The following is a 23,936-nucleotide window of genomic DNA, read 5'->3' on the forward strand; positions in this document are numbered from 1 at the left end:
ACTATTCCAGGAACAACTCCCTTATTTAATTCATTCAGGAAATAAAGCGCAGTAAAAGAGAAAGTTTCCACAAACATAAATGAGAAGTAAACACTGCAAAAACTCAAAATCTTACCAAGAATATTTGTCTATTTTTTTGTCAAAATGTCATTTCTAAGTCGAAACAAATCTCATTCTACTTAAAATAAGACTCATCACATTAAAAAGCAGCTTGTTTTTAGACGCTTTTTACTTCTTTCAAGCAGATTTTCACTTGAAATAAGTAGAAAAATCTGATAGTGGAGCAAGTTTTTCTTCCTTATTACAAGCACAAAAAACTTGCTTTCACTGGCAGATTTTTCTACTTATTTCAAGTGAAAATTTTGATTGAAACAAGTGAAAATGATCTAAAAACAAGTTAATTTGTTTAGGTGATGAGTCTTATTTTAAGTGGAAAGAGATTAGTTTTGACTAGAAATGAGACATTTCGACAAGAAATAAGACAAATATTCTTGGAAAGACTTTGAGTTTTTGCAGTGAATAAATTCTTCTAAAGTGCAGGAACACAGTGTTTATACCGTAGTACATTTGTTTAGAGCTGCAACAATTAATCGATTAATCAAACAATAATCGATTATCATGAACTATTTTGATAATCTAATAATCGGTTTGAGTCGTTTTTTAAAGAAAAAAAGTCCAGATTCTCTGATTTCAGCTTCTTCAATGTGAATATTTCTGGTTTCTTTGTTGCTTAATGACAATAAACTGAGTCTCTCTTTGGTTTGTGGACAAAACAAGACATTTGAGGACGATGTCGTCTGGTGGTTTGAGAAACACTGATTGATGTTTTTAGACATTTTATTGACCAAACAACTAATCGATTAATCGTTTAAATGATCGACAGATTAATCGATAATAATAATAATCGTTAGTTGCAGTAAAAACTCAGACAGCGCCGTTCTGACGCTGTGGTGAAAGGTGGAACTGCAGCTTGAATGACACAAATTAAGCCCCGCCCCCTTTTTATTTTATTTTATTTTATTTTATTTTATTTTATTTTATTTTATTTTATTTTATTTTATTTTTTTATTAATGGGAACAGGCATATACAATGTATAAACCGACAATACACTGACCAATACACAAACAGACAAAGGACAAACACACAAAACACTACAACAACAACAACAACAACAAAAAAAAAAAAAAAAGGATGTGAAACTACTAAATTTATATCAACAGTAACTATTTTATTTTATTTATCACAGCGGTTACAAACGGATGTCGTTGTCACTTAGCAACAAGTCTGCATGAATTATTATGGGCTAGCTGGTGTTTCTATTGTTTTTTAATCTAAACTCTCTGTGTCTCTGCAGATCCTGCCTGCTGCCACCATGCTGCCGAGTTTTCATCTTGTAAAGAAGCTTGTGACCAGGTAGGAGAACACACACACACACACACACACAGATGGACAGAGTACTCGACCCCAGTACTTGAGTAAGAGTACAAATACTAATGGTCAAAATTTACTCCGTTACAAGTAAAAGTAGCTCAGTCGACATGTTACTGTACTTCACTGCAAAAACTCAAAATCTTTCCAAGAATATTTGTCTTATTTCTTGTCAAAATGTCTCATTTCTAGTCTAAACTAATCTCTTTCCACTTAAAATAAGACTCATCACCTAAAAATGAACTTGTTTTTAGATCATTTTCACTTGTTTCAAACTAATTTTCACTTGAAATAAGTAGAAAAATCTGCCAGTGAAAGCAAGTTTTTTGTGCTCGTAGCCTAATAAGAAAGAAAAACTTGCTCCACTATCAGATTTTTCTACTTATTTCAAGTGAAAATTAGTTTGAAACAAGTGAAAATGATCTAAAAACAAGTTCATTTTTAGGTGATGAGTCTTATTTTAAGTGGAAAGAGATTAGCTTTGACTAGAAATGAGACATTTTGACTAGAAATAAGACAAATATTCTTGGAAAGATTTTGAGTTTTTGCAGTGTTGAGTAAGAGTAAAAAAGTTCATGCTTTTAAAGGTACTTTAAGTCAAAGTCAGAGTCAGAGTAAATGTCTTATTCTCCACATCAATGAATGACTCTAATTGTTTGTAAATGAATGTAAGGAGCTTTTAACTCTTGTTAGTGAGAATGAACTCTTTGCTGCTCAGCTGCACTGATGTGCTGCTTTTAGGGGTTAGGGTTTCCTTCACAGACAAACACAGCTTGTGTCCAATAGGATTTTAGAAAAAGACCTGAAAGTAACAAGTTCTTTTCAGCCTTCCTACTAATTAAAGCAGAAGTAAGCGATATTTTTGTGTTAATATAAGTCTTAAATAGCCGTTATAGTGACTTTCACAGGTAAAACAGGTCGGAGAAACACGAGTGGGTTGCCTGGAACGCTACAAAGTCGTAAGTCGTGACTTGAAGCTGTAATTTACGGTTTCAAAAGCCTGTCTGGAACGCAGCATTAGCCAAAACCACCGGATCGCTTACTTCTGCTTTAACTCCAGTAAAAGTAAAAATATTTGTCTTGGAAATGTATTCAAGTAAGAGTAATAAGTACCAAAGAAATCTAATACTCTAGTAAAGTACAAATCCTCTGGATATATACTTAAAGCAGAAGTAAGTGATATTTTTGTGTTAATATAAGTCTTAAATAGTTATATTTTCCGACAGCAATCACTTACATAGAGTGTTTGGTCTGAAACACGGGTCTGTCAGTCACTCTGCTCTGCTCTGAGCCCAGGAGAAAACATTTATCGTATCCTACAGTTTTTATCCAATGAGGAGAGAGAACGGCATGCAGGGCTGTGTGTGCAGCCAAGGGACGCCGTGAATGTGGCGACGTAGGGACGAGGACTGTTATGGTGCGTTCAAGGAAACTCGTATTTTTCCGACCGTGAAGTGGTACCAGTTCGATCTGGTACGAGTTCACGGGTCAGAAGTTACGAGTGGCCGTTATAGTGACTTTCACAGGTAAAACAGGTCGGAGAAACACGAGTTGGTTGCCTGGAACGCTACAAAGTCGTAAGTCGTGACTTGAAGCTGTAATTTACGGTTTCAAAAGCCTGCCTGGAACGCAGCATTAGCCAAAACCACCGGACCACTTACTTCTGCTTTAAGTACAGTACATTTAAGTAAAATTTAAGTAAATTTACTCCGTTACTGTCCACCACTGCACACACACACACACACACACACACACACACACACACACACACACACACACACACACACACACACACACACACACACACACACACACTCATCAGCCCATTACATTCATGGGTCTGAATCCATGAATGGAGGTTTTTGAAGGAGACGAGTGTAAAAAGTTTTTTTGTCTCTTGTTGCTTTGAAGTGCAGAATAAAAAGTTCAGCTTCACCCGGTTGGGAGCAGGTGACGCCCCCCAATACCCCCCTCCACCCCCACCCCTTCTCTCTATCTCTATCTCCCCCCCCAACCCCCCCTACTCTCTCTCTCGTCCTTCTTTACCGACATAAAGAAGACGTGAAAGAGTCTTTTCTCTGCCAGCGACAGACAGGCAGAGTTCAAACCTTATTCCTGCTTTTGAAGTGGGAAGAGGACGGAGGAAAAGGGGGAGAGAGGGGAGGGGGGAGGGAGGGAGGGAGGGGGGTGGGGGGGCATTGAAGAGGGCGGTTGTCCTCTTATTGGTTGACATCATCATTCTGCCAAATGAAAGACGTTTAGTGACGGATGAAGATGGAGGAGGAGGAGGAGGAGGAGGTGGAGAGATGTAATGAGCTCTAAACACCCCCCTGCCCCTTTAGAGGTGGTGGTTAAAGCTGCAGCGTGGTTTAATGTAGGGGTGTGTGTGTGTGTGTGTGTGTGTTGGGAAGTGGGGTGTAACGACCAGGATGGTTTAGACTCTAACGACCTGGTTCTGGTTCTGTTTCCACCCAGGATAAAGAGCAAGGAGGTTAAATATAGACGAATAATCGAGGGGTGCACGATATCAGGAAGTTATGACGTCATCCCCAAAGGAAATTTTAAATCGAAAGCAACTGGACTTTGTTATTTGTCCTAGAAAACGTTGATAACATAACGAATAACCTCATTTACTTTAGTGAAAAGTTCTTCATTTGTATAAAACCAGCCAAGATCCTTTAACTTTATTTTGTGGGTACTTTGGAAGCTCTTTATCAGTTTGTTTACATAGAAATGTTTGGATGTGACTTGTGTCAGTGCATTAATTAGTATCTGTCTGTCTGTCTGTCTGTCTGTCTGTCTGTCTGTCTGTCTGTCTGTCTGTCTGTCTGTCTGTCTGTCTGTCTGTCTGTCTACATTATTTAACATTATTTAATGTTAATTCAAAGAGTCAAAACTGTCTAGTTTTTCTTATCTCCAGATATGGTATTGGTTAAAAAAAAAAGTGATTGTGCATCCCTAGAATAATCTTTATTTCTTTATTTTGATACATGAAAGAATCAGACTGAAGGTCACAATGTGATCAATGACTCTGAGTCCAGGAGTTTGATCTAATTCTAATGATTTTAATAGACTGTAATGAGATCAGAAATAATCTGTAGTTTCCAGTTTAAAAAGTGATGATGATTACAACAGAACCTGAACCTGAAGGTTGTTGGTGCTGACGTTGACGTTGAGTCCTCCTGTGAGTCCGTGAGTCCGTCTGCAGCAGCTTCTATTCACCTCTCACACAGACGGACCAACAACCCGCTCTGCTTTTGTTGCCACGCTGAGATTTCCTCTTTGATGATGTGCCAGTGAATCAGCGTCGCTCGGCTTGGCGTTGTGTCTTCCTGTCACTTCAGAGAGGAGGGGGGGAGAGGAGGAGGATGGGGGGGGGGGGGGTCTGAATTCCTCTGGTTCAGTTTGCTCTGATAAAGAACCAGAACAAGAACAGGACATCACACAAACACATCATGAGCCTGAAGGAGGACAGAGTCCAGATGGATTAAGGAATGAAGGACTGAAGGACCAAAGGAACAATGACAATGGACTGAAGGACTGAAGGACTGATTGATCGAAGGACAGATGGACTAATGGAATTATGGACTGAAGGACCAATGGATCGGTGGACCAAGGGCCTGGTGGATTGATGGACTGATGGACTGGTAGACTGATGGACTAAAGGACCAATGGACCGGTGGACCGATGGACCTAAGGACCGATGGACCAATGGACCGGTGGATTGATGGACCAATGGACCGGTGGACTGATGGACTGATGGACTAAAGGACCTACGGACAATGGACCTAAGGACCGATGGACCTAAGGACGATGGATTGATGGACCTAAGGACGATGGATTGATGGACCTAAGGACGATGGACCTAAGGACCGATGGACCTAAGGACGATGGATTGATGGACCTAAGGACCGATGGATTGATGGACCTAAGGACCGATGGATTGATGGACCTAAGGACCGATGGATTGATGGACCTAAGGAACGATGGACCGATGGACCTAAGGGCCGATAGACCTAAGGACCGATGGATTGATGGACCTAAGGACCGATGGATTGATGGACCTAAGGACCGATGGATTGATGGACCTAAGGAACGATGGACCGATGGACCTAAGGGCCGATAGACCTAAGGACCGATGGATTGATGGACCTAAGGAACGATGGACCGATGGACCTAAGGGCCGATAGACCTAAGGACCGATGGATTGATGGACCTAAGGAACGATGGACCGATGGACCTAAGGGCCGATAGACCTAAGGACCGATGGATTGATGGACCTAAGGACCGATGGATTGATGGACCTAAGGACCGATGGACCTAAGGACCGATGGATTGATGGACCTAAGGACGATGGACCGATGGACCTAAGGGCCGATAGACCTAAGGACCGATGGATTGATGGACCTAAGGAACGATGGACCGATGGACCTAAGGGCCGATAGACCTAAGGACCGATGGATTGATGGACCTAAGGACCGATGGATTGATGGACCTAAGGACCGATGGACCTAAGGACCGATGGATTGATGGACCTAAGGACGATGGACCGATGGACCTAAGGGCCGATAGACCGATGGACCTAAGGGCCGATGGACCTAAGGACGATGGACGTAAGGACGATGGACCTAAGGGCCGATGGACCTAAGGACCGATGGACCTAGGACCGATGGACCTAAGGACTGATGGACCTAAGGACTGATGGACCTAAGGACTGATGGACCGATGGACTGATGGACCTAAGGACCGATGGATCGATGGATCGATGGACCTAAGGACTGGTGGATTGATAGATTGGTGGACCTATGGACTGAAAGACTGGCGGTCCATTAATCCTTCAGTTCATCAGTCCAATAGATTGATGGACTGATGGACTGAGGCTGAGACAAAACGACCACAGAGATGAAAGTTGAAACAGAAACAGGAAGTTGCAGCAGAATTCCCTCCTGACATAAAAATCAAACTTTTGATATTTGGTGAAACTGTCAGGTTTATGATCTCTTCTTCCAGCTTCCAGCTTCTCTGGGATCATTAATTTTCAGAGTGTGTGAAGTCGGTGCAGCGGCGACGTCCAATCTCTGCAGAGGAGGAAACGAGGGGGCGGGGCCAGTGGCAGCGTGTGAGGCTGTAAATCTCAGTCAGTGGGTTTCATGACTTCACTCTGCAGCCAGAGACTGTTGGTTCACACCGCGCTGAGAAGTGTTATGGCTGAGTGTGTGTGTGTCTCTGTGTGTGTGTGTGTGTGTGTGTGTGTGTGTGTTGGCTGTGTGTGTGTGTGTGTGTGTGTGTGTGTGTGTGTGTGTGTGTGTGTGTGTGCTGGGTGTTGGGAGGGACTGTGTTTCCCAGGGCCGGAGCACATTCCTCGGAGCTGGAGAGCAGCTCACACACTGATCCATGAGACAATAAAAAAAAGAGAGCTTCGGCCTCTTCAAAGTGAAAACGATCGATTTCATCTGCTGATGCTGATCACTGCCAATAATCTCTGCCAGTGACTCACAGCTCAGAGGGGGGGAGGGGGGAGGAGGGGGAGGGGGTGAGGAACGACTTCAAAGAGCAGATCTGTAAACGATCAGGTGGAGTTCACCTGGAGAAGCTGTGAAGTTTTATTCCACTGAGGTTTTTTTCACCTCTTGGGTTCTGGGAAATAGTATGAAACAGGAGTACAACAATGTAAACAGAGGGTTATTTGCACATGACGTCACCGTACGAGGACGTCGCCGCGGTTACGCCCACCGAGCGGCAAAAAGACGAGAGACAGAGACGCCAAAGTTTAAAATCTACAGCAGCATGAACCAAAAGAACTGCAAAACATCTGGAGGATTCGTCTTTTTACTTTGTTTGACCGAGTTGCATTCAAGAACCAGTTTTCAGTGACGGAAAGTAAATTCACTTCACTTCGATCGATCAGCTGTGTTTACTGTTTTTTTGTGTGTCATAGTTCTGATGGTTCGACAGATGAATCAGTCTCTAACATGCTACAGTTTGACTGGTCAGAGTTTTACAGTATAGAAGCAGCTCAGGTTTAAAGGAGAATTCCGGTCATTTTTGACCCCTAAATCGTTGTCCTGATGGTCACCCAGTGTTGGTTGGAGCAAAAAACGCGACTAAAATTGATGCAGGCAAACCAGAGTTACCATGGCTACCCGGCGCTAGGGATATTAGCCACAACGCTAACCCATGGGGGCAATTCTTTCAACCACAACAAAGACTCAGAAAACAATCAGATATCTCTGGTACATGACTGGAATCCTTAGAGACACCACTGAACTCATATAGTGTAGAGTAGAAACAGTAGAAACTTTGTGTTTTTGCATGTAGCCACTCACCTCAGATAGCCCAACTCTGAAACATCCCAGAAAGACATTACTATCCCATCACAGAGAGAAACTAACACTTTGTCCTTGTTGTGATGATTTCTGTACTAAAATGAACGGTCAGAGATAGTTTGGACATTACCACTGCGCTGCTCCATGGTTTATTTTAGTAAAGAAATCATCACAACAAGGAAAAAGTGTTTCTGTGGCGGGGAGAGCAGGCGCTCTGTGATGGGATAGTAATGTCTTTTAGTCGCTTTTTTTGCTCCCCCCAACACTGGGTGACCATCAGGACAACGATTTAGGGGTAAAAATGACTGGAATTCTCCTTTAAGTGTCGGGACCAAAGTAACAGATGTGATCTCGTTCCTCTGCACATTAACAATGATCCTGTCTGTCACTCTGATGACACCGCGGTCACACTGTGTGTTACAGGACGGATTAAAACACACAACGTAAACAATGTGACTGTATCAACATGTAGATGCTGCAGGAGAGGACAGAGACCAGTGGTTGGCTGATTGTGACTGTGTCGACCGCTCCTTGGTTTGTTTTGCCACGCAGTCCGATAGAAAGGGGCGTGTCCCAGGGCAACGTGACGTTAACGCAAACCATCTATAGGAAGTACAATGTTACCATGGAGACAGGTATCACAGTTAGCTTAGCTTAGCCACCTTTTGCACCGTTGGAAACTCACACTGGTTTTTTTTTTAGTTTAGAGTCTCGTCAGAGTTTTAGTTTGAGACGCTGCTGAAAGCGTTTTATTTTGAAAAAACACAGCGAGTGACACATCTGGGGGTCTACTTCCTGTTTACACTGGCTCACACATGCTCAGTGCAGATGAATCGCTCAGGTGTGTGTGTGTGTGTGTGAGTCTGGATGGTTTCAGTTTAAATAATGAACTTGTGTGGACGTCGTTTCGACTCGTGAGACATGAAGTTGTTCAGATTTTATTTATGTCAATGATCTGATTCCATTTAACTCGACTACAAACAGTCTGATGAGTCACTGTGTGTGTGTGTGTGTGTGTGTGTGTGTGTGTGTGTGTGTGTGTGTCTGTGTGTCTGTGTGTCTGTGTGTGTGTGAGACACATTTTTCTCTTCAACATGAAACCAGAAACTCCTTTTTAATCACTTCCCTCTAAATCTCCGTCATATTTGATCAGTTAATTGGAATTAGACGACACTTCCAGCCACTCATCCCACACACACACACACACACACACACACACACACTGAACACACACTCTCAGTCTGTGGGTTTAAAGTGTGTGTGTTTACACTAACTGACTGTGTGTGTGTGTTGCAGCTCGCCACTATAAAGAGTGAGTCTCGTCTGAAGCATCTCCTCCAGCGGTTACCCAGCTACTGCCCAGAGTCCATGGTGAGTTCACTGACCTCTAACTTCACCTGTAAACACCAGCTTCACCTGTTGTATTGAATATTAATGGTTTATTTTCTTCTCTCCAGCTGCTTTGTTGTTTTTTTTCCTGTTGAACGATGTTGAAATTTGAGTTTGCACGTTATAAAACCAACAAAACAATGGAAATAATGAAATTAAACATTGTGCAAGAGAGGTGGAAGTTATAAAAGGTTTATGCAAATACTTCCCTTATGTAAAAACAACAGCAGTGGTCTTCAAAGTAAAAAAATAGATGATAATACAGAAATTAAACATTAGAAACATTAAAAATAAGAGAAAATAATTTTGTTATTCACATACAATAGAAAGATAAAGACTGACGGGTCCAGAAGTGTTATAAATCTTTACTAAAAAGTGAGTTTTTGGTTCGTTGGATAAAAACAAAGACGTCATCAAACATCAGGATCATTGAAACAATAAATATAATTTTTTCAGGTCGTTAAAACGCCGTCAATCACAGACAGGAAGTGGTAGGTGTGTGGGAGTAAAAATGTTGAAATGGTTGTGTTTTAAAGGAATAGTTCACCAAAAAAAAGAGAAATCTAGTCATTAGTGACTCCTCCTCATGCTGATGAATACTCCAGAGTAGTTTTTTATTCCTCAAAGTGCATCTGAAGACCCGGGAGGCCGGTTCCTAGTCCAACCAAAACTTTATATGAGAGTCAATAGGGACCGACACAAAAACGTCCTTAAAACTACACAACAACCATTTAATATTCCTCCACACTGCTCGTCCACTGCAATCCAAGTGTCCTGAAGGGAAATAGTCCAGAGTTTGGACTGTTTAGGCTGTAAAAATGTCCTAAATGAGGTAGTTTCCAGTAAACTCTGGACTATCTCCCTTCAGGACACTTGGATTGCAGTGGACGAGCAGTGTGGAGGAATATTAAATGGTTGTTGTGTAGTTTTATGGACGTTTTTGTTTTGTGTCGGGCCCTATTACTCTCGTATTAAGTTTAGGTTGGACTAGGAACCGGCCTCCCGGGTCTCCAGATGCACTTTGAGGAATAAAAAACTACTCTGCAAAAACTCAAAATCTTTCCAAGAATACTTGTCTTATTTCTAGTCAAAACTAATCTCTTTCCACTTAAAATAAGACTCATCACCTATAAATTAACTTGTTTTTAGGTCATTTAACTTGTTTCAAACTACTTTTCAATTGAAATAAGTAGAAAAATCAGCCAGTGAAAGCGAGTTTTTTGTGCTTGTAATAAGGAAGAAAAACTTGCTCCACTATCAGATTTTTCTACTTATTTCAAGTGAAAATCTGCTTGAAAAAAGTAAAAAGTGTCTAAAAACAAACTGCTTTTTCATGTGATGAGTCTTATTTTAAGTGGAAAGAGATTAGTTTTGACTAGAAATGAGACAAATATTCTTGGTAAGATTTTGAGTTTTTGCAGTGTAGTAGGCTACTCCAGAGTATTCATCAGCATGAGGGTTAATTTCATTTTTTGGTGAACTATTCCTTTAATGGTTGAATGAATGTCAACCCCACCCAACACACACACACACACACACACACACACACACACACACACACACACACACACACACACACACACACAGTGATCGTATCTGTGTGTCCGACTTATTAAACCCACTTCACCAACTCTCTCATTAGACATTGACAGGAAGTGGTGGTCGGTCGGTGGTCGTCGTGGTTACCAGAATATACTGCAGCACCTGGTCCAACCACACGCACACACACACATATACACAGACACACACACACACACACACAGACACACACACACACGGTGGTTAATTACACAGCGGAGGCTCTGGTGGTTGGATGCTCGTCTGTCAGAGCGGCTCCTCCAGTAATTAGACGCAGCCGGCGACTGTTTCCCTTCCATCCCATCATGTGAACATGTGTCCTGCTCTTACGCAACACGAGACGGATTCACACACACAGGACGCTCCGACGTGTGAGGAAGAGGAAGATGATGAAGATGAAGATGAACCACAGAGTCGTCGTGTTTTGTTTTGTTTTCTCTCCACACTGCAAAAACTCAAAATCTTACCAAGAATATTTGTCTTATTTCTAGTCAAAATGTCTCATTTCTGGGCAAAACTAATCTCATTCTACTTAAAATAAGACTCATCACATAAAAAGCAGCTTCTTTTTAGACACTTTTCACTTATTTCAAGCAGATTTTCACTTGAAATAAGTAGAAAAATCTGATAGTGGAGCAAGTTTTTCTTTCTTATTACAAGCACAGAAAACTTGCTTTCTTTCACTGGCAGATTTTTCTACTTATTTCAAGTGAAAATTTGTTTGAAACAAGTGAAAATGATCTAAAAACAAGTTAATTTTTAGTCAATGAGTCTTATTTTAAGTGGAAATAGATTAGTTTTGACTAGGAATGAGACATTTTGACAAGAAATAAGACAATATTCTTGGAAAGATCTTTATCATCCTCCACCTCCTCCTCCTCCACTGCAAAAACTCAAAATCTTACCAAGAATATTTGTCTTATTTCTTGTCAAAATGTCTCATTTCTAGTCAAAACTAATCTCTTTCCACTTAAAATAAGACTCAACACCTAAAAATGTACTTGTTTTTAGATCATTTTCACTTGTTTCAAACTGATTTTCACTTGAAATAAGTAGAAAAATCGTAATACGAAAGAAAAACTTACTTCACTATCAGATTTTTCTACTTATTTCAAGTGAAAATCTGCTTGAAAGAAGTAAAAAGTGTCTAAAAACAAGTTAATTTTTAGGTGACGAGTCTTATTTTAAGTGGAAAGAGATTAGTTTTGACAAGAAATGAGACAAATATTCTTGGTAAGAGTTTGGGTTTTTGCAGTGCACTTCCTCTTCCTCTTCGTCCGTCCGTTCGTTTCGTTTAGTTCTCTCGCTTCTCGACAGATGTTTCTCCAAACCGACGAACGAAACGAACCGCTGGACAATTAGTCTCATACCAGGAAATGATTTGCCACCGTCCGTCCCCGTCGCCGCCGACAACGACGACAACAACAGCCTCAGATATGAGATGTTTTAATTACAGAAGAATTTATATGGAGCGGTTTTAATGTGAAGCAGAGCTGGAGATGAATGTTGTTATATTACTTTATATTCCCACGATATCCCATCATACAGATATTTAATCTTTAACAACAGAGTTCAGCATCAACTTCACCTGAAATATGAAATATAATGATAATAATATTAATAATAGACAGTTTAAAGGCCTCGTACTGTAAATATATAGATGGAAATTACAACAGACAGACAGTTTATATAAAGGTCATAAATTGGAAAAACTTTATTGAATCTGTGTAAAATGGTTCAGTATGTAACATCAAAGGGCCTGGTTTTAATTTTACAAACCAATAATTCAGTTGTAGAGGAAGAAAAGTTCATGTTTCTTTTTCTTCTTTATGTTTTTCTTTCTCCTTTTTTTCCCACATGAACATGAACTTGAACGTGTCACGTTTGTATGAAAAACACTGAACAGACACGTGACTGAACATCAATATTAGAACTTATTTATTCCAGCTGCTGTTAGATTCTACAACAGACTGCGTTTTATATACACTGCAAAAAATCAAATATCTTACCAAGAATATTTGTCTTATTTTTAGTCAAAATGTCATTTCTAGTCAAAATAAATCTCATTCTACTTAAAATAAGACTCATCATATTAAAAGCAGTTTGTTTTTAGACACTTTTTACTTCTTTCAAGCAGATTTTCACTTGGAATAAGTAGAAAAAATCTGATAGTGGAGCAAGTTTTTCTTTCTTATTACAAGCACAAAAAATTTGCTTTCACTGGCAGATTTTTCTACTTATTTCAAGTAAAAGTTAGTTTGAAACAAGTGAAAATGATCTAAAAACAAGTTAATTTTTAGGTGATGAGTCTTATTTTAAGTGGAAAGAGATTAGTTTTGACTAGAAATGAGACATTTTGACAAGAAATAAGACAAATATTCTTGGAAAGATTTTGAGTTTTTGCAGTGTAGTTTACAGTTTTATTTATTCATTTTATTTATGTCCAACTATTAACACTGTATATATATATATATATATAAATACCTGTATATACTCTTATATTACTCCTATAAATAATTCAGCACATAACTCTATTCATTCACTAACAGAATGTCTTTATCTCTCTCTTTTGTTTTATATTTGCATATTTTTCTACTTTTTGTTACAACGCTACTGTAACAACCACGTTTCCCATGTGTGTGTGGGATTTTAGACTATGACAACATTCATCTACAGACACATAATTATATTTCCCAAACATTCATTTATTCGTGGCGACTCGGCCACAAATAAATTACATCCGCCACCAGTAGATTTTTCGGCTTTTGGTTCGACCAACGCAACATCGTTCCGTTCATTTTTCTCAGCATAGCTGTTTCTCTGTTATTGGCGTTCACACACACACACACCAACAGGGCCGGCCGCTGGCATAAACCCTCTATGTGGTTGTTTAGGGCCACAGCCGTTAGGTGGGGGGCCACATGATCAGAAAGGTACCGGGGTTCATCAAGTCATTTAAACATCCTGAGGTCTGCACGTGCAGCTATGAGCTTTATATGTAATGTGAAGTCAATATTCAGCTTCTTTTATCTCACATTTGAGACATTTGGTGAAAATAGAACGGCAGAACGACAACATTTGTGCTCAAAAAGCAATCTTACAAAATGTCATTTTAGACTTGTTTTCTACACTTATCTATTACTGTATTCATATCCTATTTCAAGCACCAAAACAGTTCATTCTCATGACTGAAGAAGTGTTTTCACAAGGGATTTGACATTTTTCAAAAAGCAGACCCCAAATTTCCAGCATTTGTCCTAAATTATTTCTTTCTACAGTGTTCTAGGACAAACTGGCCTCAGTGTGCTTACAGCGGAGGTTCTAATATTTAGACATAAAACACTTATTGAGTATTGTTACATCTGCAAGTATCTTAAAAAGATACATTTAAGAAAATATGTAAAAGTGGAGAAAATGGCCTCAAGCCTCAGAGGGATAAACACGTCTGTATTCAGTTTTAACCAGTGATTTGGGCCACAAACAAAAATCTTGTTTAGGGGGCCACCAAAATGCTAGGGCCGGCCCTGCACACACACACAGAGAAGCAGTTCATATAGTACAGCACTACAACACTGTCGGGGTCAGCAGCTCATCTCCATAAATACATTTTCCACAATCCCTAAAGAAAGTTAAAAAGAACCACCAATACTACTACAACTACTACAATGAATGAATGAATGAATTTATTTCTGTGTCATGTCACCACTGTGCTCCATCCCATATGAGTTTACAAGACACATTTAATGACAAATACAAAAAATGTATTTGTCAGTCCTTCCTGTTGCTGCCACACAGGTGTGTTCTTACTAGAATAGAATAGAATAGAATAGAATAGAGTAGTAATAATACTTTATTCATCCCTAGCAGGGAAATTCTAATTAGTCCAGTAGCTCACACAACAATGACACAAAAAAGAAAGAAAGATGAACACAAAAAACATTTTAAGAAGTGTTATATAACACGATTGCAGCAGGAACAAATGACAAAACTATACATCGCTCTTCGTCTCGTTGCCCAAGCCTTTTCAAGAAATAAATAAAGAAAATGCAAATATATTCAACTGAAAAAGATGATTTATCTTCTCAGCATCGTCTAACCACACACATTCCTTATTTGGATCTACTTTACTAAACAGTTTGTGTCTTATAGAGTCATAGAAAGGACAGTAGGGGTACAGGGTCTTATGTCTTATGTTTTATGTTCTTATGTCTCTATGTAATTGTGGTGTATGAAATGTGGGAATGTATGTAAATTAATGTAATTTGCACTTCTCAAGGCCGCTTTGTACGAAATGGTGAAAACAATTTTCCTTGAAAGGACAAATAAACTCATCTAATCTAATCTAATCTAAAATGAATTTCATTCTCCACCTCTTGGATGTCACATAAACAGGGCCGTTGCTAGGAATTCTGGGCCCCCTTAGAGAATACTAAAGTGCCCCCCCCCCCCCCAACTTTTCCAGTTTTTTTTTTTCTTAGACTACGTATGTATTATCATGTATTGTTTAGCATACTTTGTTTTGATGCTAATGCAGCATTACACTGCAAAAACCCAAGTATCTTACCAAGAATATTTGTCTTATTTCTAGTCAAAACAAATATCATTATACTTAAAATAAGACTCATCATATTAAAAGTAGCTTGTTTTTAGACACTTTTTACTCCTTTCAAGCAGATTTTCACTTGAAATAAGTAGAAAAATCTGATAGTGGAGCAAGTTTTTCTTCCTTATTACAAGCACAAAAAACTTGCTTTCACTGGCAGATTTTTCTATTTATTTCAAGTGAAAATTTGTTTGAAACAAGTGAAAATGATCTTTTTAAAAAAGTTAATTTTTAAGTTATGAGTCTTATTTTAAGTGGAAAGAGATTAGTTTTGACTAGAAATTAGACATTTAGACAAGAAATAAGACAATATTCTTGGAAAGATGAGTTTTTACAGTGTACTATGAGTATTAGTCAGGGTCTAAGCAGAATAATTCAGTCATACAAAGATTAGACTACTGGGGGTTTTGTATGGGCCCCACTGGGTGCTGGGCCCCTAGAGTTATCATCACCTTTTCTCCCTTATACAACGGCCCTGCACATAAATTACAAATCCTATCGTCTTCTGCTGTGCCGACATATCTTTTCTTTTTAGACAAATTATACAAAACATAGTTTTCTGGGCCAAATACCTGTTTTATTTCACAGTAAGTACGCAGTTTTGGTTTACCCCAAATATCTAATACCATCTATCTTTACTTTGTTGGAAAATAATTTATTTTAATACGTTAATCTCCACTTTCTCTTTGTTATAATAATGGTCCTCATATCCATCTCTCAGCAAGATGTCATAATATGTCCCTGTCCCATGTCCCATTGGTCAGAGTGCAACTACTACTAATAATAATAATGATAATAATAATGATAATAATAGTCCTAATAATGATAAACAGGAATAACAACAGCTTAGTCCAACATGTGGATGAGTAACGTCACTTTTCATTGTGTTTATTAATAAAGCGTCATCGTTAACCCTTTCCTCTCCTCTGTCCTGCAGAATGAGCTGTGGATGTGCATCAACTCCACTCTTCCAGGTGAGCAGCAGCAGCAGCAGCAGCAGCTTTAAACCCGCTCATTTAATCTTTAATCTTTAATGTTTCAACCCTCGGAGCCTCCGTCGTGTTTACGTAACGGGACTGAACCCCTGGAGTCTGGGGGGGGTTGAACCTGTAGATGGAGACACACAGCAAAAACTCAAAATCTTTCTAAGAATATTTGTCTTATTTCTTGTCAAAATGTCTCATTTCTAGTCAAGACTAAACTCTTTCCACTTCATCACCTAAAAATTAACTTGTTTTAGATCATTTTCACTTGTTTCAAACTAATTTTCACTTGAAATAAGTAGAAAAATCTGCCAGTGAAAGCAAGATTTTTTGTGCTTGTAATAAGGAAGAAAAACTTGCTCCACTATCAGATTTTTCTACTTATTTCAAGTGAAAATCTGCTTGAAAGAAGTAAAAAGTGTCTAAAAACAAGCTGCTTTTTATGTGAGGAGTCTTATTTTAAGTAGAATGAGATTGTTTTGACTAGAAATAAGACAAATATTCTTGGTAAGATTTTGAGTTTTTGCAGTGGAGGAGGAGGACACTGCAAAAACTCAACATCTTTCCAAGAATATTTGTCTTATTTCTTGTCAAAATGTCTAATTTCTATTCAAAACTAAACTCTTTCCACTTAAAATAAGACTCATCACCTAAAAATTAACTTGTTTTTAGATCATTTTCACTTGTTTCAAGCTCATTTTCACTTAAAATAAGTAGAAAAATCGTAATAAGAAAGAAAAACTTGCTCCACTATCAGATTTTTCTACTTATTTCAAGTGAAAATCTGCTTTAACGAAGTAAAAAGTGTCTAAAAACAAGTTACTTTTTAATGTGAGGAGTCTTATTTTAAGTAGAATGAGATTTGTTTTGACTAGAAATGAGACATTTTGACTAGAAATAAGACAAAATTTAATATTCTTGGTAAGATGTTTGAGTTTTTGCAGTGCATGAAGCAGCAGCAGGGAACCATTTAAAGCCGCGAGGGAACAGATCTACCTGTCAGACTGGTGATCGGCTCCAGACTGTTGTTGTTACCTTGTTGTGGTTGCCGTGCCGACGGCCAGAGGAGTCTAGTTGAGAGAGAGAGAGAGAGAGAGAGAGAGAGACTGATGATGAGAGAGACTCAACATGTGGCGTTTGCTTCGTCCCCAGGTGTGTCCAGGAAGTCTGAGGGCTGGGTGGGGTTAGGCTGCTGCGAGCTCGCCATCTCAGCCGAGTGTCGCCGGGAATGCAAACTGGTGAGAGACCGGCAGCAAAACACTACATAATATATATATAAGCTTTTAAAATTTGTATGTATGAATGTTTTTATATGTATATGACTATATAGAGAGATAAAGATTAGTGATCATATGTTAGAATAAATATATATGTATATAAATATAATAATATATTAGAATAAATCCAGTTAAATAACTCATAAATTAACTTACTGTATAGATTATAATGACTAGATAACTTGATAGATAATTTATGAATAAGGGGTGGGAGTAAATAAGTTTTACTTCTTCCCACTCCTTTTTGGATATGAAACAAACAAAAAATCAAATTACCTTTATTTTCAATTATTTTATTTTTTTTGTTCATATGTTGTCTTTGCAAAGTTTTTATATGTTATGTCTGTCCATTCCTGTATTATGTTTTATTTCTTTTAACATGTCCGAAATAAACTTAAACTAAACTAAACTAAACTAAACTTAAAAAAACACTTTATTTAACTTTATTCACTCATATTCATTGACACACGAGAGGTGAACGGGTTCTCTGTGTCTATATATGTACAGCTGCATCTCAATAAATCAGAATATCTATTTATCTATTTCAATTTCCAGTAGTTGAAGTCAAATAGCAACAACCAGGTATTGAGTAGATGGACAAAGTTACCTTTCAGAAAGACATTTCCATAATAAGAATGCTTTTTTAAATTGGTCTGAATTTGAGGTCCTCATTAATAATCATGACAATTAATAAATAAAGACATGAAATGTTTCATTCTGTGTGTAATGGATCAATATGATGTGTTAGTTTCACTTTTTGAATTGAATTACTGACATAAATTAACTTTTCCATGATATTCTGATTCATTAAGATGCACCTGTAGTTACTATATAAATATTTATATTTAACTATAACATGATATTCTCAATCGGAGCTGTCTTATCTCGTCAGTTATTTTACTTTTAAATCATGCATGTGTTGTTGATGTGTGTTGTTTAGTTGTGTAGAGTGAATATGTATTCTTTATTGCCACTATATACTGTACATTACAAACCTGTGCTCAGGTGGTCGACTCACCTGCTCTCATCTCATCTCTCTCTCTCTCTCTCCTCAGGCTTCGTCCAAAAATGACATAACAAAAGTTTGCAAAAAAGTTACAGAGGTGAGTGAAGAGAAGAAGAGTCACCTGTTTATTTCTCAACATATAACTGCTGTGAATATTTATATTATATTATATGGCAACTTTATTTATGTAGCACATTTCAGACCCAGAGTCATCCAAAATGCTGCACACAGAATATCAACATACAGTATCAAGATGAAAAGAAGTTCATAGTCGCACAAGAAGAGAAAGTTAAAAAATACAAAAAAGAATCAAGTTTTAAAAAAAGAATTGAAAATTATATTATATTGTTTAAACAGTCATCACTATTTTCCCAACACCTGCTCATCTTTGTTCATTTCATTTTGGTTTATTCCATTCATGGTTTACATTCTTCACAAGGTTGCACAAAATTACATAATGTACACAGTCACCATGAATGAAAAGGAGCAGGATGAAGAAAACTTATAATACCTGCCCCTCTCTGTTGTTACAAATTTCATTGGCTTACTTCAACACCAATATTATTCTCTATTTCAAAATATTAAAGATGATGAAACATTGTAGTGACCAGAAAACAAACAAAATAGCAGTCGAGACCACTCGTCCATCTATCTTTTTCTCTTTCTCCTTCTTCTTTTTTGTAGACACTTATCTTTTACTTGTACAACTTTTCAATTCCTTGCTTTGTGAATGTCATAATATACCTGCAACAAAAATACACATTTGTTTTAAGTTCTTGTGCTGCTGCTCATGAGGAAAATAATCACACAGATTATTTTATAGGTTTGATTAATTCAAAATAAAATAAACAATGTCATTGAAAAACATCTTAAATTGAAAAAAGATTGAAAGTGAAGGAGAAACTTCCTCCTCTTCCTCCCGATGAGGAGATGAAACAGATTCCTGGAGTCTCTGGACGTTTGGAGATAAAACAAAATAAATAGAAATGAAACAGCTCAGATTGACTCTGTTTGTTGTTCAGACCTTTTAGTTAATTTAGCTCCATTTCCTGTGTCATCATCATCATCGTTTCATGTGTGTTGACGTTGGTCTCTTCTCCTTCCTCCTTCCAGAACTCTCTCTACAAATGCATCACCAAAAATGAAAGTGAGTTTTTACAGATTTTTTATTAAGCTTCATGTGAACGGGTCATTTAAAGGGATAGTTCAACATTTTGGCAAATCGGCCCATTACCATAACCCCTATAGTCATAGCAGTAGGTTCGTTACCTTTAATTGTCGGTGCAAGCTGTTTTTAGAACGGCGGAGCAGAGCCGTGAGCTGCTCAGAGCTACGCTACGGAGGCTCATGGGATCTTTTTTTGGTTTCCCTCATCAAACTCATCAAATACACAATCCAACAACTCCACAACGCTCTGGTGGACAAGTTGTGAGCTGCACATTCACCACGCTATGAGATAATAACACAACGTTACCACACAGAGTTGTTTTAGAGGGAAATACAGAGACTGTTGATGAAAAACTGTCCCTGAAGGCAACGTGCATCAGTGGTTTTGCATGAATTTCCCTCTAAAACAACTCTGTCTGGTAACGTTGTGTTATTATCTCATAGCGTGGTGAATGTGCAGCTCACAACACTGCAAAAACTCAAATATCTCACCAAGAATATTTGTCTTATTTCTAGTCAAAATGTCATTTTTAGTCAAAACAAATCTCATTCTACCTAAAATAAGACTCATCACATTAAAAAGCAGCTTGTTTTTAGACACTTTTTACTTTTTTCAAACATATTTTCACTTGAAATAAGTAGAAAAATCTGATAGCGGAGCAAGTTTTTCTTTCTTACAGACACAAAAAACTTGCTTTCACTGGCAGATTTTTCTACTTATTTCAAGTGAAAATTAGTTTGAAACAAGTGAAAATGATCTTGCCATCAGGGACAGTTTTTCATCAACAGTCTCTGCATTTCCCTCTAAAACAACTCTGTGTGGTAACGTTGTGTTATTATCTCATAGCGTGGTGAATGTGCAGCTCACAACTTGTCCACCAGAGCGTTGTGGAGTTGTTGGATTGTGTATTTGATGAGTTTGATGAAGGAAACCAAGAAATTCCATAATGAGCCTCCGTAGCGTAGCTCTGAGCAGCTCACGGCTCTGCTCCACCGTTCTAAAAATAGCTTGCACCGACAATTAAAGGTAACGAACCTACTGCTATGACTATAGGGATTATGGCAATGGGCCAATTTGACTAAATGTTGAACTATCTCTTCAACCCTTCGAGGTCTAGACATCAGGATGAAACACAATAAGTTAAACTGCACGGTTCAGTCAGATAAAGTGTGTGTGTGTGTGTGTGTGTGTGTGTGTGTGTGTGTGTGTGTGTGTGTGTGTGTGTGTGTGTGTGTGTGCTCAGTGGGCTCCACGTGCTGCAGCTACGCCGGCCGCCACACCACCTGCCGGGAATACTGCCAGGCCATCTTCCGGACCGACTCCACGCCGACCGTGTCCCAGATCAACGCCGTCAGAGAGTACTGCCAGAGCCACAGCCCCCAGCTGCTCGGCTGCGTGTCCAACTTCACCAAGTCCTACCCCATACGCAGCCCCATCGACAGTGAGTCTCAGCATACAGCAACACATCCACATCCTCAAGCGTGTGATTTTACTGGTCCTGGTCCAGTGCCAGCACTTTTGAGGATTTATACGACTTTTCAAACAGCCACAAAATATGTTGTGCTGTGACTAAAATGACACAGAATGTCTCAAATGAAAGGGGAGACTCTCTACTTTCACCAGGGGAAAGAGTGAGTTCATAGCACGTTCCACTTTTTTAGTTATTCTCATTTGAATACGACATGTTTTCTCCAACTTCACCAAGTCCTACCCCATACGCAGCCCCATCGACAGTGAGTCTCCACATACACTAACACATCCACATCCTCAAGCGTGTCGTCTGATACGATGATTTTGATTGAGTTGTTTCCCTCAGTGTACAGCCAGTGCCGGCACTTTTGAGGATTTCTCTACTTTTCAAACAGCCACAAAATATGTTGTGCTGTGACTAAAATGACACAGAATGTCTCAAATGAAAGAGGAGACTCTACTTTCACCAGGGGAAAGAGTGAGTAACTTTTTAGTTATCCTCATTTGAATACGGCATGTTTTCTCCAACTTCACAAAGTCCTACCCCATACGCAGCCCCATCGACAGTGAGTCTCCACATACACTAACACATCCACATCCTCAAGCGTGTCGTCTGAATACGATGATTTTACTGGTCCCGATCCAGTGCCGGCACTTTTGAGGATTTATACGACTTTTCAAACAGCCACAAGATGTGTTGTGCTATGACTAAAATGACACAGAATGTCTCAAATGAAAGAGGAGACTCTCTACTTTCACTAGAGGAAAGAGTGAGTTCGTAGCACGTTCCACTTTTTAGTTGTCCTCATTTGAATACAGCGTGTTTTCTCCAAATTCAGCATTCTGGGAGGATGATTCTGAGAAAAACAGGTTTAAAGTGAAGGCGACATTTTCAAGATAGATAGATGGAGAATAAAAGCAGTTAAAGTGTTAATAGTTAATAAAAATAGTTAAAACACGTGTTTTAAACATGTTAAAGTAGTAATTTAATGTAGCCACGACTGTTGTACTTTCTTTCTTTTTGTTGTTTTCAGTTGTATCAGATTTTTTCCCCGCTCCACACGTGGAATGTAATTCATGGATCTATATGTATACCTTGTTGTTTACACTCAGTCAATCAAAATTTAAGTTTAAAAAAAAAAAGACATGTTAAAGTACATGCCCCCCCCAGGTCTGTACTGCTGCGACCGGGCCGAGGCCCCCCACTGCCAGACGGCGTGCCGGAGGATTCTCCGCACCATGAGCACGGAGCACGAGATCATGGAGGGTCTGATCCATGAGTGTGGCTCGCAGCCGCTCCCTCAGGAGCCCATGTGGCAGTGCTTCCTGGGCAGCGCCCACCCCCCCGAGGTGGACCCCGAGGTGGACCCCCCCCACCCCGCCAAGATGGACTGCGCCAAGCTGCACTGCTGCGCCAAGGCCAACACCTCGCTCTGCAGGTACGGCCAACAGCTATGGGATGGAAACACTGGTGGAACGGAAATGAGACGTACACGGCAAAAACTCAAAATCTTTCCAAGAATATTTGTCTTATTTCTTGTCAAAATGTCTCATTTCTACTCAAAACTAATCTCTTTCTACTTAAAATAAGACTCATCACCTAAAAATGAACTTGTTTTTAGATCATTTTCACTGTTTCAAACAAATTTTCACTTGAAATAGGTTTTTCGTGCTCGTAATAAGGAAGAAAAACTTGCTCCACTATCAGATTTTTCTACTTATTTCAAGTGAAAATCAGCTTGAAAGAAGTAAAAATGATCTAAAAAGAAGCTACTTTATTTTAAGTAGAATGAGATTTGTTTTGACTTGAAATGACATTTTGACTAGAAATAAGACAAATATTCTTGGTAAGATATTTGAGTTTTTGCACGCTCTCGCGTTAATGCGACGCACGCGGACGTGACCGGACTCGCCTCAATGATGTCGTTCTCTGGACTATATCCAATATATTATTACATAATGTGGCACTACGTTAAAAAAAAAAACGTTAAAGTTTAGTGCGTTATTTGTTTCAGTCCATCAACTGGTTGGGAAAAAAGTCGTAAATGGGATCAGGGGCGAAATCCAAGTAATTTGACATATTTGAGCATTTTATTTTTTGCAAGTAATGCAATAGTTACTTTTCCTGGTAGTTAGTTACTTTTATAATGCAGCAGGTCAGTTACTGTGTGTGTGTGTGTGTGTGTGTGTGTGTGTGTGTGTGTGTGTGTGTGTGTGCGTGTGCAGGGACATGTGTCAGGAGATCAGCACCAACTGGGGCAGCCAGACGTGGCAGGACTTCGACCAGCTGTGTGAGTACAACCCGGTGGAGGCCGAGCTCATCAACTGTCTGGCCGACGTCCGCGAGCCGTGTCAGCTCGGCTGCAAAGACCTCGGCTACTGCACCAACTTCAACAACAGGTAACCACGGTTACACCGCCGACACCGCTGCAGACGCATCAACCGCACAATGTTTCTGAGAGATTAAATAATTATTATTATTCTGAGTAACAAGAGACAAAATAGGAAAACAACAAGAACATCCAACAGCATGGAAATGTTGGTGATTTGTTTTTAAAGGGATACAACAGCTGGTCACAACGGCTAGCTTGAGTAGCGCCGAAACTGATTTCATTTTAGCTCTAAACTCTGTAAATATATCACTTTATCCACATTTCAAACATGTTTAGGTGAGAAAGTAGCCCTTTAGATCAGCAGTGTGTCGTTA

General features: G+C 39.1%; 1 protein-coding gene across 1 annotated transcript in view; it reads left to right on the top strand.

The window, feature by feature from the left end:
* Positions 1 to 23,936, top strand: part of LOC146966178 (reversion-inducing cysteine-rich protein with Kazal motifs-like) — a 79,032-nt gene that overhangs the window by 31,131 nt on the left and 23,965 nt on the right. Inside the window, exons 2-10 of the mRNA XM_085763979.1 lie at positions 1,356 to 1,414; positions 9,052 to 9,126; positions 16,263 to 16,299; positions 17,461 to 17,546; positions 18,641 to 18,688; positions 19,705 to 19,738; positions 21,003 to 21,200; positions 22,401 to 22,668; positions 23,456 to 23,629. Coding sequence (XP_085620105.1) covers positions 1,356 to 1,414; positions 9,052 to 9,126; positions 16,263 to 16,299; positions 17,461 to 17,546; positions 18,641 to 18,688; positions 19,705 to 19,738; positions 21,003 to 21,200; positions 22,401 to 22,668; positions 23,456 to 23,629 — 979 coding nt within the window. The remainder of the gene's footprint in view (positions 1 to 1,355; positions 1,415 to 9,051; positions 9,127 to 16,262; positions 16,300 to 17,460; positions 17,547 to 18,640; positions 18,689 to 19,704; positions 19,739 to 21,002; positions 21,201 to 22,400; positions 22,669 to 23,455; positions 23,630 to 23,936) is intronic.

Source organism: Trachurus japonicus, chromosome 20 (genome assembly GCF_045865225.1).
Source record: "Trachurus japonicus isolate A0001 chromosome 20, Traja_1.0".
Taxonomy (NCBI): Eukaryota; Metazoa; Chordata; class Actinopteri; order Carangiformes; family Carangidae; genus Trachurus; species Trachurus japonicus.